We start from the raw sequence: 12,159 nt of genomic DNA on the forward strand, positions 1-12,159 counted from the left end.
ACTATTCATGTCTTCCAAGCACTTTGAACATGTATTCGATCCTTTAATACTTTGCCCCGATATGTTGCCAAGTGCAGGATAGTCATTAATCATGTAGAACAACAGGGTGCGAAGGTTGAAGTTCTCTTGTCCGTATGCATGACAAGCATTCACCCCTTCAGTCCAGAGTGTTTGCAGATCATCCACATGTGGTCTTAGGTACATATCAATATCGTTATCATGTTGTCTCGGCCCTTGAATTAACATCGCCAGCATAATGTACTTTCTTTTCAACATAACCAAGGGGAAGGTGCTATGACGTACTCAAGTTACCAAAAGGATTCATGTCATCTATGCTCAATGCGGACCTAATATTTCTCGGGTCCCACCCCAAACTATATGAAGATCTGATCGATATTCCTCCATTGGATTGAATCTGCAAGATGTCATAGCTTACCATCGGACTTTCGATCCTCCGAGTGCCAACGAAGAAACTTAGCTTCCTTTGGGTTGGCAAATAATCACTTCAAACGAGGGATAATAGGCATATACCACACAACCTTAACAGGACCTCCCTTCTTTAACTTTTTGCCAACCTGACTACTCTTTCACTTGTATCGAGACGCTTTGCATATAGACATACTTCCAAATCTGCATTTTCTTTTTAGTACAATATACAATCATTTGGACATTCATGTATTATTATGACCTCCAAGCCTAATGGACATAGAACCTTCTTCACTTCATATGTCATCCTTGGCATCTTGTTTCCCTCGGGAAGCATGTCCTCCAGTAAATCTAATAGTTCTGTAAAACTCTTGTCAGACCATCCATTACTAGCCTTCAATTTATAAGCTCTAGCATAGCTGGCAACCTTGTGTACTTTGTTTTGCAACTAGAGTACAGAGATGTCTCTGAATCCTTAACCGGCTTGATGAATTTATCATAATCTCTCACATTGTAACTCGGTTATTCTGCATCACATAACATCTGGTCAAGATTATCATCAACGTCAAACATATCACCACCCAAAAAAGAAGGAACGAACATGTAGTCATCTTCCACTTCATCACCCCCCCCCCCCCATCGGACATATCGGCAACTACATCATTGATAACTTTCTCTTCACTATGTTTAGTCCAACGAGTATAGTTCTTCATAAAACCTCTTTGTATCAAATGAGATTGTACCCGAACTCTATCAAGGAACATCCTCTCATTACTACAATCAAGGCACTAACAATGAATATATCCATTTCCCTTGATCGCCTTTTCCCCGTTCATGTACTCTTCACTCATGCGATTACCGTACATCCAACTCTGATCCATCCAAGGGAATAATACAAATCCATATTACCAATAGAGTACATAGCCATATTAAACAAATATAAACACTACAATACAATATTTAACAATAAATTCAGCAATGTATAACACATTTTGGTACAATTAAAGTATAATGTACATATAAGAAAGGACCTTTTTTGGTGAAAATGTAAAAGACTTGAATACTAACTTGAAATGGAGCAAAATTTCGCCCCCAACCCCTCCCAACCTGATGATCTACAGGGGATCTGTCTGGGATGACCCTACACCTGGTCCAACAAGACTTATATAGATAACACGAGGGTCGTCTCTAACGGTTTACAAATTATGAACCGATACAGGACATCTGTAACGGTTCAAATTATACCAACCGTCAGAGATGAGAGTAGATGACAGGGGGAGGTCATCTCTAACGATTTATAAATTATGAACTGATACATATGCTTTGTATTGGTTCGCAATTACCACCCGTCTAACAGGTCATCCCTCCCAGCCATATCTCGAACAGGTCCATTTTCTAACTGTTAGAGCTCATGTTATATAAAACCGTTATACTTAAACTGTTAGAGATGACCTGTCATGAATGACTATTTATATAGTAGTGTAACTATCTGTCTATAATCATGAGCACCAAATTTCTCCTCTACTACATGTATGAACTGAGGTCAAGATCCTAAGCCATGTGTCATTTTGTAAACCTGCAACTGCATTCCCATCCATGTGCAACGATGCTACTATCGTCCATATGGACTCATGAACATGAAAGATATGAAAATAATCCATGCATTTATCCCTCCATATGTTCGAATTTGCCCCATCAAATTTAGGAAACGAAAGCTTGGGAATGGAATTTCAAGGCAAACCAGTAAATCACCCATACCTCTATTTGGTCCCCATGTCGAACAATTGAAGGGTGATTCTGGGGCTACTGTTGGATGACCTTGACAGGTTGGTCGAGGACCAAGCTGAGGAAGTAGATGCTCTAGTTGTAGTAACTCTGGGCAAGGTGAGCTGCCCGTAATCTCTTCCATTGATGAAGCCATCCAAGTCATTATCAACCGAGCGCTTGCCTGTTAGCTTCGACTTGCTTGGTCAGGATCGAGTGATCGCGAGTGGATTGCTCCACAGCCTTGGTCGTGATATCCGGTTGGTTCCGCATTTATTGTTGTGCAGCATCGAGACTCTCCATCCACGCCACCACCATGTCTAGACTCGCCAAAATCCGTTCCCACCTGTCATCCGCTTTCTTCTCCGCCGCCTCCATGGCATGTAGAAAAACACCGTCCACGGGGATGGATTGGGCAGAGCCGTGTTGATCGCACCTCAAGTTGTGCGAACCAAAGTTGGATTTACGGTATGTCAAATTCGTCACGGACGGAATTAGACAAATTCAATCTTAACCACCAAATCAGATTGCTTCGATCAACCCGAACAAAATATGTGCTGAGGACCAGTGAATTTGATACCATTTGTCACTACCTTTGCCGTCGGTGAGGGTCACCGAGACATGAGCAAGAAGGACGAGCGAATTCACTGGCGTGAAGGTAGCTGGGGAAAGTTTTACTGTTACTTTTTTTCATAAGGTGAACAGCGTACATCGTCTGGTTATAAACCCCTAGACACTCGCCCACCCTCTGGGGCCCACACCCACGACGACTCACGCGCCAGCTCCTTCTCACCGTGATCCATCTGTCGCTCCCGCCGCTTGATCTCTTCTCTGATGCCAGCGTCGATCGATTCTTCGTCATACTAACTGGCCCCCGTCTCTGATGCCGATCCTGATGCGCGCCGCGCGGCCTCGGTACCAGTCTAGTGGCATCGTTGTCGAGAAACCCGATGCCGTCGTGGCCAGCTTGAGGCGAACGAACGAACGAACGCACGCACGCACGCACGGTTGGTGAGGCGGACGTGGGTGGCATGCATGCGCAGGTGCGTTCATCCAATGAATCTGCATGCCTCGTTAGCCTACCTTATCATCACGAGTACGATCCAGTCAGGGGCGGAGCTACAGGGTGTTCCAGGTGGTCCCAGGACCACCCAAAATTTTGGCCCAATCCAGTAGCCCAGAGCAGGCGAGCGGTACCCGGCGCGCGGCAGGCGAGCAGCACCCGGTGCGCGGCGGGCCGGCTGCTGCAGCAGGCGAGCGGCGACACGCGGTGGGCGATCGACGTGCGGCACGCGGCGGACCGGCTGCAGCGACAGGCGAGCGGTGTGCGGCGGGCAACGGCGGCAGGAGCGGCAAGCCGGCAAGGGCAAGCAGCGGCCATTCGGCCAAGCAGGCAAGCGGCGCGGCAGCAGCGGGCCGCGGGCGAGCGCTGCGGCAGCGGGCGGGTGCGCGGCGGCGTCACTCTCCTACTGGAAGTCCGTGGAACGGACAATCCCCGTTCCTCGCGTGGCCTGCATTTGCAGTCAAACCAATCGAAATACTATCAGTTCGAGTTCAGCAATTCAGCTCACTCACTATATAAATCACGGCACTGGCGCTGAACCTACCTGATTTGCGATTTTGATGTTGCAGGGGAAGAAAGGGGTGTGGTTGAAATTGCCAGTGGATCGTGCCGAGTTGGTACCCTTGGCAGTAAAGGTACGACTGTTCAGAAGCTCAGTCCTAATAAGACCTGTACATGTTTACCAAATTAAGATTCTGAAACAACGAAATTCAGAGTTTACTCATGATCTTCCTTATTTCTGCCTGCAGGAAGGTTTCAAGTACCAACATGCAGAGGAAGCGTACGTGATGCTGACTTATTGGATCCCTGACGGCTGATGAGCCATGTATGCTCCCTGCAAATGCTTCTCATCAGGTTGGAGTTGGGGGCTTTGTGATCAATGATCAAATGGAGGTAAGTCACATGTATATCGTGCTTTTGTTTTATGGGAGCAGATGACAACAGATAACTGAAAAAAGTTTGTGTTTCTGAACTCTGGTGGCTTTCTTCTGAACTAATCTATCAGGTTCTAGACTTCTAGTGGTTCAAGAGAAGTATTGCGGTTCATCATTGGATGGTGCTTGGAAACTCCCCACGGGGTTCATTCTTGCGGCAAGGATGTATTCAAGGTCATCAACGATCTAAACTAAGAATGAAATGTGTGCTGAAACTATGTTTTGTCATATTTAAACTTATTTTAATATATTTATATTATACTTTTGGTAAAAAAAAATTTATACATTAAATTCGAAATTTTATAGTGTCCAGGAACACCCAATGATAAAATCCTAGCTCCGCCACTGGATCCAGTTGTTAATCTTGGAGATCGAGTATGACCAATCTACTTGCAGGTGATCACAGACTACCGACTAACGCGTGCTCATGTTCCGAGGACCAGCCACGTGCAGATCGATCACCCTGCGCGCCGGCGTATGCTTTGGCAGCCGGATCGCGCCAACGGTACAATCACTCAATCAGCACCGGCTCGCAGCTTGGATACTTCAATTTGTTTTCCGTCTGCGTCCGCTCAATCGGATTAGCACGCAGGAGCATTTATCACTGCATTCGTCTCTCCCTCGCCGCGAAAACTACGGCGCGACGGCGACCTACACGGCACCCGTGCGTTCACACGTACGCCGGGCCGGAGATGCGGATGCTGCGTGTCATGTGGGTACGCCGCGCTGATATCCTTTGGGAGCCGGGTGGGCCCAACGCCTGTGTCTTCTGTCGGGGGCCCAGAGTTTGCATGTGGGAGGCCCATTTTGGAACGCTAGTACGCCAGCAATTTTCGTGCGTATCATAATTCAGATTCCTCTCGAAAGGAACTGCTTGTGTATTTTTCCTGTACCAACTTATGTGGTCGAAGACGAGGAGCGCTTCGTTTATCTTACATTTCGCTGTCCCAGTTGGAAAATTCGAACGAGTCGGAACTGTAGTAAATAGTAAATCATAGAGCTCTGGATGGATGAACATTCATGCATGTTACGTTGACGGGGTCCTTTTGTTGTTATCTGCAAGCAAAATTAAGCAGCCACGCACGGACGATAGGCTTACAGGACATGGACAACGAGAATACAGCGAGTTGCAGCAGCAGGTAGCGACCGAAGGCGACGCGACGAAATTTCCCGGTCGTATCCATCACACTTCGCTCGCCAATCCCTTTCTGTGCCAAGCCTACATCACCATTTTATCCCATCCATACCGACAGATACCCATCCAAGCGTGCCACGTACTTATCTTGATTCTTCTCGGCGTGCTATTCGAATTTTGACGGGTCACGGCCTGTGCTTTTCAGCTTAACTGCTAACTAACGCATGCAATCTGCCATGTGCTTGCTTATTTGGGCACGGCTCCGAGTACTAATCAAGAACCAGTTCTCTTTTTCGAACGGGATTATATTACATTAGAGCTTGTAACAGTACATCCCTAATTTAGGGAGATCCTGATAAAAGAATAAAGTCCACCACTAGGCACTCAACATCTTCATCTTTATGTCCGGCCTCCGTCTTCCAAGCTGCGCCACCCACCGATGATGAGATCAAAACCAAATCCACCCATCTACATGACGGAAGCCTCCAAACTCTGGACCTACCGCACATCTTCTCGTCGGAGTAGATGGAGGAAAATAATCGAATTTACCGGCCTCGGTGCCCAATGCTAGTAACCCAGAGCAAAGAGGATGCCCAAATCTTTATCGTGTAGATGGGTAGGTCCAGCATCAACGCCGGCCATCCAGAAACGAATCCCATCAAAAGGAATATCCATATATCCACCCTAGTCGAAAAAAGTACACCAGTGACACCACTAGATCGACTATGAAAGATCCACTTCGTGCTCTCTTTGTTGAAGGAAACGGCGCAAATAACATCGGCACTGGAGAAGAAGCTGAAGCTGGCAAAAGAGCCCCATCAAGCACATCATATAGACAAATCCCCTCTAACCTAATCTAAGCTAGAAAGGTAGAATATATACACCAGCCGTCCTCATCTACTCCGACAGCAAATAGACCATGGGAAGGGACAGGAGCCGGCTAGAATGGTGCCACAAGACTAAGACCATCCCTAAGACCGAATCCAACGGCTTCCCTTCGGAGGGGAGATTTTCGTCGTGAAGGAATTCCTGTTCTCTTCAGCGCTCCAACGGTTCTTTTCACGATGGGATTCTCAGAGTTATTCCCTTCAGAACGAGATTCTCTCTTCTTTTCCTTCACGATTCCCTTCAAAAGGAAGCTGTTGGAGATGAGAGGAAATAAAGAGAATGGGAACGGAAAAGAAAATCGGGAAGGGAACGAAACGAAGGGAATATGGTTGGGAAGGAAAGGGATAATTGATTCTCGTCAGGTCTAGAATCCATCATGAAGGGATTTGTATTCCTTTTAGCATTTCAACGATTTTTCTTCACGTTTTTCGTTACGAATGGATTTTCAAGATCATTCCATTCGGTATGGGATTTTCTCTCCTTTACTTTCACGAATCCCTTTAAAAAATATTCGAGATGAGAGAAAATAAAGAAAATAGTAATAGAAAAAAATAAAAAGTAAATAAAATGGAGAGAGTATGATTAGGATGGTCTAATATTTTTCGGTCGCCCTCGACTACTGTAGTAAAAGAGGGATAGGAGTGGATAGATGTGGCGTCCTTGCGGCTTGCAGTTATGTGTCTCAGGAACCAGCTATCCGTACTGCAGCTGTTCGTAGGTCGCAGCACGGCGTTGGAGCCACGCCTAACATGTCGGAGTCGGATCCGTCGCACATGGCACTGAAAAAACGGACGGGAAGAGCATCCGATCCCATTCCCATCGGACGTCCAAACGTGATGTGGCGTGTGCTACTGCTCTGCTCCCGTGCTTATTGTCGGGTTGCGTCCATGGCATCGCATCCATCACACCGTGGCAGCTCAGCAGATGCAAGCGCACGTCAAACTGTGATTTTATGATGCGGTCCGCGTCTGAATTGAAGTGGCCCTCGTGCCGCTTTTTCAGCCGAAACGGCTACGTTTACTTCGGGAGTGATCGGTGCTTCCAGGGGTGATTAGTCGGCGGTACGAATGAATTAAGGCTTCGTAAATGCGTAAAAAATTTTAAGAAACATGTTTAATTATTTATACTTAATATTTTAGTTTAGTTCAGCTGATGTAAATATACGCTCGTTGTTCGGATGAGCAGATACAAACAAGAGCATCCGCTCGTGTAAACAAACTCACTTGTCACTGTTATAAAATCACTTTCATACGAGTAAATAATTAGAATCTTAATTTTTACATCCGCTCATACGACATCAAATTCTATTAATCAAATAGAAACTCAACTCAGGTTGTCCGGACAAATACAATCAATTAAATACTCTTCTCTTCAACACTCTTGCATCCACTCAGCCTGCTTCCTCTCAGCCTATGTATACGGTCTATGCGAGCAATAGGACATGCTGTAGAGATAGATGACGTCCTAAGAGGGGGTGAATTAGGACACTTAAAACTATTTTGGCTCAAAAACAATACAAGATAAACCTCATATTTAGAGGTTTATCTAGTGTGTCTACTCTACCGATCAAAGCGCTTGCAACCTATTTAAGAAGGTAAATTGCAAGTAAGTAAATACGGAAACGTAAATAAGATAGAGAGATCAAACTCGATACAAGAAATTTTTTTTCGTGGTGTCGATAGCATGAATGCCACCTTTAGTTCACGTTAGAGCTCCACAAAGAATATGCTCCCGTTCGTTACCCGGTCACATCCTTTGAGCCACCAAGTTACAAAGACAAGGTCTCCACCCAAATAAGCCACCAAGCCACCAAGGCAAGGTCTCACCACTAGCCTCTCTTTCGGTTTCTTACCGTCGTGATCACCTCGGAGCTTAAGCCACAAAGGCAAGGGTCTTCGCGTCCCTGCACAATTGTCTTGCCGTCGTTGCACACCAAGTCAAAGGGTTAACAAGCTTGCCGACGAGTCACCAAGACTCCAAGGTGCCGGCGTACCAAGAGGTACACTGTTGGATCACTCCATCCACTCTCTAGCAATCACCTAGCAACTCACTCTCTAGACCTATAAGCATTAATCACTCACTAATTTTATGCTTAATCACCTTGGATTATCACTTTAAGTATTAATCACTCACTAATTTTATACTTAATCACCTTGGATGATCACTTTAAGCAATTTGGTAGCTTGGATGTCTTCTCATGTGTATATGAACTTTTCTGGACTTCAGCACGCTCAAATGACTGAGTGAAAGGGTATTTATAGTCTTAAACTCGCGCACTAGCCGTTAACCCAACAGCTCTAAAAAGCTGGTAACACTGAATGATCCGGTGAAGACAGTAGTACTAACACCGGATCATACGGTGAGTACACTCTCATAAACTAGCCGTTGGAACCCCACTCAAGCCTCTGTGAACACTGGATTGTCCTGTGATGACTCACTGAACACCGAACAAATGCACCAAATTATCCTATGTGTATATGTTTATTTTGACGTTCTTTGTAAATAATAGTCCGGTGCGTTCATTTTGTGAATACCGGATGATCCGGTGAGGCAAAAGATTTCGCTTCAAATTTTCTATGAACACCGGACTATTTTTTATTGTACTCACTGGATTATCCTATGTAGCACCGGACTAAGTTTTATGTGAGCACCGGACTATCCGGTCGGGCAAATTTCAGCATAACAACGTTTGTATTTTGGGAATAACTTTTCGCTCCAAACTCCGATTTTAATGATCTTTGGCTCTATGGAAAGTTTGTGAAGAGCTCTATAAGATTATACAGAAATCCATTCCATTTGATCACATCAAAATTTATGAAACAAGTCTAATTCATTCCTCTCTTTGTTCTGGCTTCGATAATTTCTCTTTTGTTGCATCCAAGAGACCTACTAAAGCATATACTTGATAAACATGTTAGTCCCAATGACTATATTATCATTAATCACCAAATCACAATCATAACCTAATAGGACTATTTTCGCTACACATGCGAGCAACCAATCACACTCCTATTGTTTCGATCTGACCTAGTGAATGCAAATATATATTTTTATCCTAGCTTCAGAGTGTTGAAGAAATCGAGTTTCATTCTCAAGACATGTCGAGTCGATGCAATTGCATCACATCCGTATGTGCAAAAGAGCCCACAAGTCAGACAAATTTATCCACCAATCATGTAGCCTCATGCGGACAATCAACCCCTCATACAACCTTGATTGGGTCAACTAAATAGAAATTCTACTCAACTTGTCTAGACAGATTGAATCAACTAAATACTTTTCTTTTCAACAAATATAACTCCAATCAACTTGCTTCCCTCTTAGTTTGTGTATACGATTCGTACTAACAATCAATCACACCCTTAGTGATGGAGAGTAACTAAAATATATGTTGCTTCCACCCTACTTCTGATTCTGGTCGAGACAATGCAACGAGCGTGACATGGAAGCCCTGAAATCCAGACACGTTATTTGGCATCCTGGCTAGGGATGGCAATAGGACTTCATTCCCCCAATAACCTACAAGAAATTCCTCTATTAGTGGATGAGTATGGAAAATTTTGATCTATGTAAACTTATATAGGGATGGGGACGGAAAGGCGTTCCCTGTCCACACTCCCTTCTATATCCCCGATATTATACATATACATATTTTTCTTAGTATATAGATATACAAATATTACAATCCATAGGGGAAATATTAAATTACTTTTATATTTTTTGTCTAACTTACTATATTAAACTTATCTTATATTAATTACCCTCGTATGCATCAATAAATTACTTGTTTATACTACGAACACATTGTTAATATATAGAAATAATCGACTGATACAATTTTGCATCCCATTATGGACTCGATTCCCACAAAAAATTCCCCGTGGTGATAGGGATGAGAGAAAACTTCCATCCGATAGCTAAATAGGGGATGGAGAAGCACTCCCCAGAGGGGATTGGCCCCGTTGCCATTCCTAATCCTAGCTTGTAACAAACCCGCGCGTCATCGTCAGCCGATAGACGACGCTGACGAGATAGTTGTAGCGAACATGACTCTCTTAGGGCATTTATGTGATTTTGTTGATTAATGACAACATAGTCAATGGAATTACCATATTAATCAAGTATATGCTTTAGTGGGTCTCATGAATACAACAAAAGAGAAGTCACCTAAGCCGGGAAAAAGAGAAGAATGAATTGAACATATTCTATGAATTTTGATATGATCAAATTGGATGAATTTCTATACAATCATGCAGAGCTCTTCACAAGTTTTCTATATAGTCCAAGATCATCAAAATTGAAGTTCAGAATAAAAAGTTATACCCAAAATACATATTATTGTTCTGCTAAAATTGTACTCACCGTATAATCCGGTGTTCAAAGAATACTCCAGTTTTCCAAAACATACTCCGATGTTCACAAAAATATAATCTAATGTTCAAAAAATACTCCAATATTCACAAAAATACTCTAGTGTACACAAACAAAAATACTTATGTATTCAAAAAAAAGTTTGCATCGGTTTCTAATACATGCAGGATGTTTCGATGTTCACGAAATGAACACATCATATTATTTTTCCAGAGTGGCTCGAAAAAATGGTTTGATTGGCATCGTATGCACATCGGATAATCCGATGTTCACAAAATGCTCTGGTGTTCACAAAAATTAAAGTGGAGCTCCAACGACTAGTTTCTACTGCTGTACACACCAGATGGTTCGGTGTTTATAATGTTGTTGACACTGGATCATCCGGTGTTCAAAGTACTTTGTGACCATTGGAGCAACGGCTAGTGCACAGGTTTGATACTATAAATACCTCTCTCCCCTCACTCATTCATTTGAATGTTCTGGAGTTTAGAAAAGCTCATAGACATTTGAGAAGACATTCAAGTCACCAAAGTATTAGTATTAAAGTAATCATCCAAGACAATTAAGCATAAGATTATGGAGTAATTAGTACTAATAAGCCTAAAGAGAATTGTGTCCATACGTTACAGCCCAGAGAGGAGATCAAGAAGTGACTCTAGCTTTTACTGAGAGGTACACCGATGCTGTGGAGTCTTGGTGATTCGGCGGCACCTTAGGCATTAGTGACTTAAGCTTGTTGACTCTCCAACTTGGTGTAAAGTGGTGGCAAGACTCTTGTACGAGGATGCATAGACTCTTGCCTTGTGGCTTAAGCTCCGAAATGAAGGCATCAGCTAGTGATTAGAAGAGATGCATGTGGTGAGGTCTTGTCTTGGTGGCTTAGTGGCACTACCCACTTGAGACCTTGGTGGCTCAGGGGTTGTGAGCGGGTATCGTCTGGGAGCTATAGCTTAGTGGTTGCTTCAATGAGTACTAGGAGTGATGTTTATACCATCGATACCACGAGATAAAAATCTTTTGTGCTGAGTGTGTTTTCTCTACTATCTTTATGTCTTTGTATTACTTCTTGTAATCTATTCTTTCATGTTTACCTTTATAAAGTAGTTTGCTAGAATTAGTTATAGGTTGCAAACATTTGAACGGCAGAGTAGATATACTAGATAAATTTAAAGTACATTTAGATATAAATTGATATAGTTTTGTCTTATGAACTTTATAGAACCAAATAATTTTAAGTGTCTTATTCATCTCTCTAAATATGTTACCGATCTTTTCATGAGCCTATCATGCATCCGGTTCCTTGTTTTGTACGGCCTTGAAAGAAATCTGTGTTGCTTTGGTTGGTGATTTTGATGCACGCCACTTGCGTTCTCTGGCCCGGGTTAGACCCTATTTATTCCAGCTTGCAGATTGTGCAAGCTGAAACAAATAGCTTGATTATATAATCTATTTTTTAACAACATAGTCTTCATATTGTAACAATTCAACAATCTATCTTCTACCCATTTATACAGATTGTAGAATCCAAATTCTTACAATTAATAATTACAAACTGCTTTTCTGAATCCACGCTTAAA

General features: G+C 43.2%; 2 protein-coding genes across 2 annotated transcripts; both read left to right on the top strand.

Moving 5' to 3' along the window:
* The first annotated feature begins 3,206 nt into the window (after positions 1-3,206).
* LOC133923476 (uncharacterized) lies at positions 3,207-4,077 on the top strand. The gene is made up of 3 exons (XM_062368766.1): positions 3,207-3,742; positions 3,823-3,888; positions 4,003-4,077. The coding sequence occupies exons 1-2, from the start codon at positions 3,222-3,224 to the stop codon at positions 3,842-3,844; spliced, it is 543 nt and encodes a 180-aa protein (XP_062224750.1). The 5' UTR covers positions 3,207-3,221; the 3' UTR covers positions 3,845-3,888; positions 4,003-4,077.
* LOC133925452 (uncharacterized) lies at positions 3,964-5,158 on the top strand (the record flags this gene model as incomplete). The annotated part of the gene is made up of 3 exons (XM_062371380.1): positions 3,964-4,066; positions 4,260-4,362; positions 4,595-5,158. Coding segments are annotated over 3 exons (648 nt in total), but the record flags the coding sequence as incomplete, so codon positions are not given.
* Between the last annotated feature and the right edge of the window lie 7,001 nt (positions 5,159-12,159).

This window comes from Phragmites australis, chromosome 7, assembly GCF_958298935.1.
Source record: "Phragmites australis chromosome 7, lpPhrAust1.1, whole genome shotgun sequence".
NCBI classification, from domain to species: Eukaryota; Viridiplantae; Streptophyta; class Magnoliopsida; order Poales; family Poaceae; genus Phragmites; species Phragmites australis.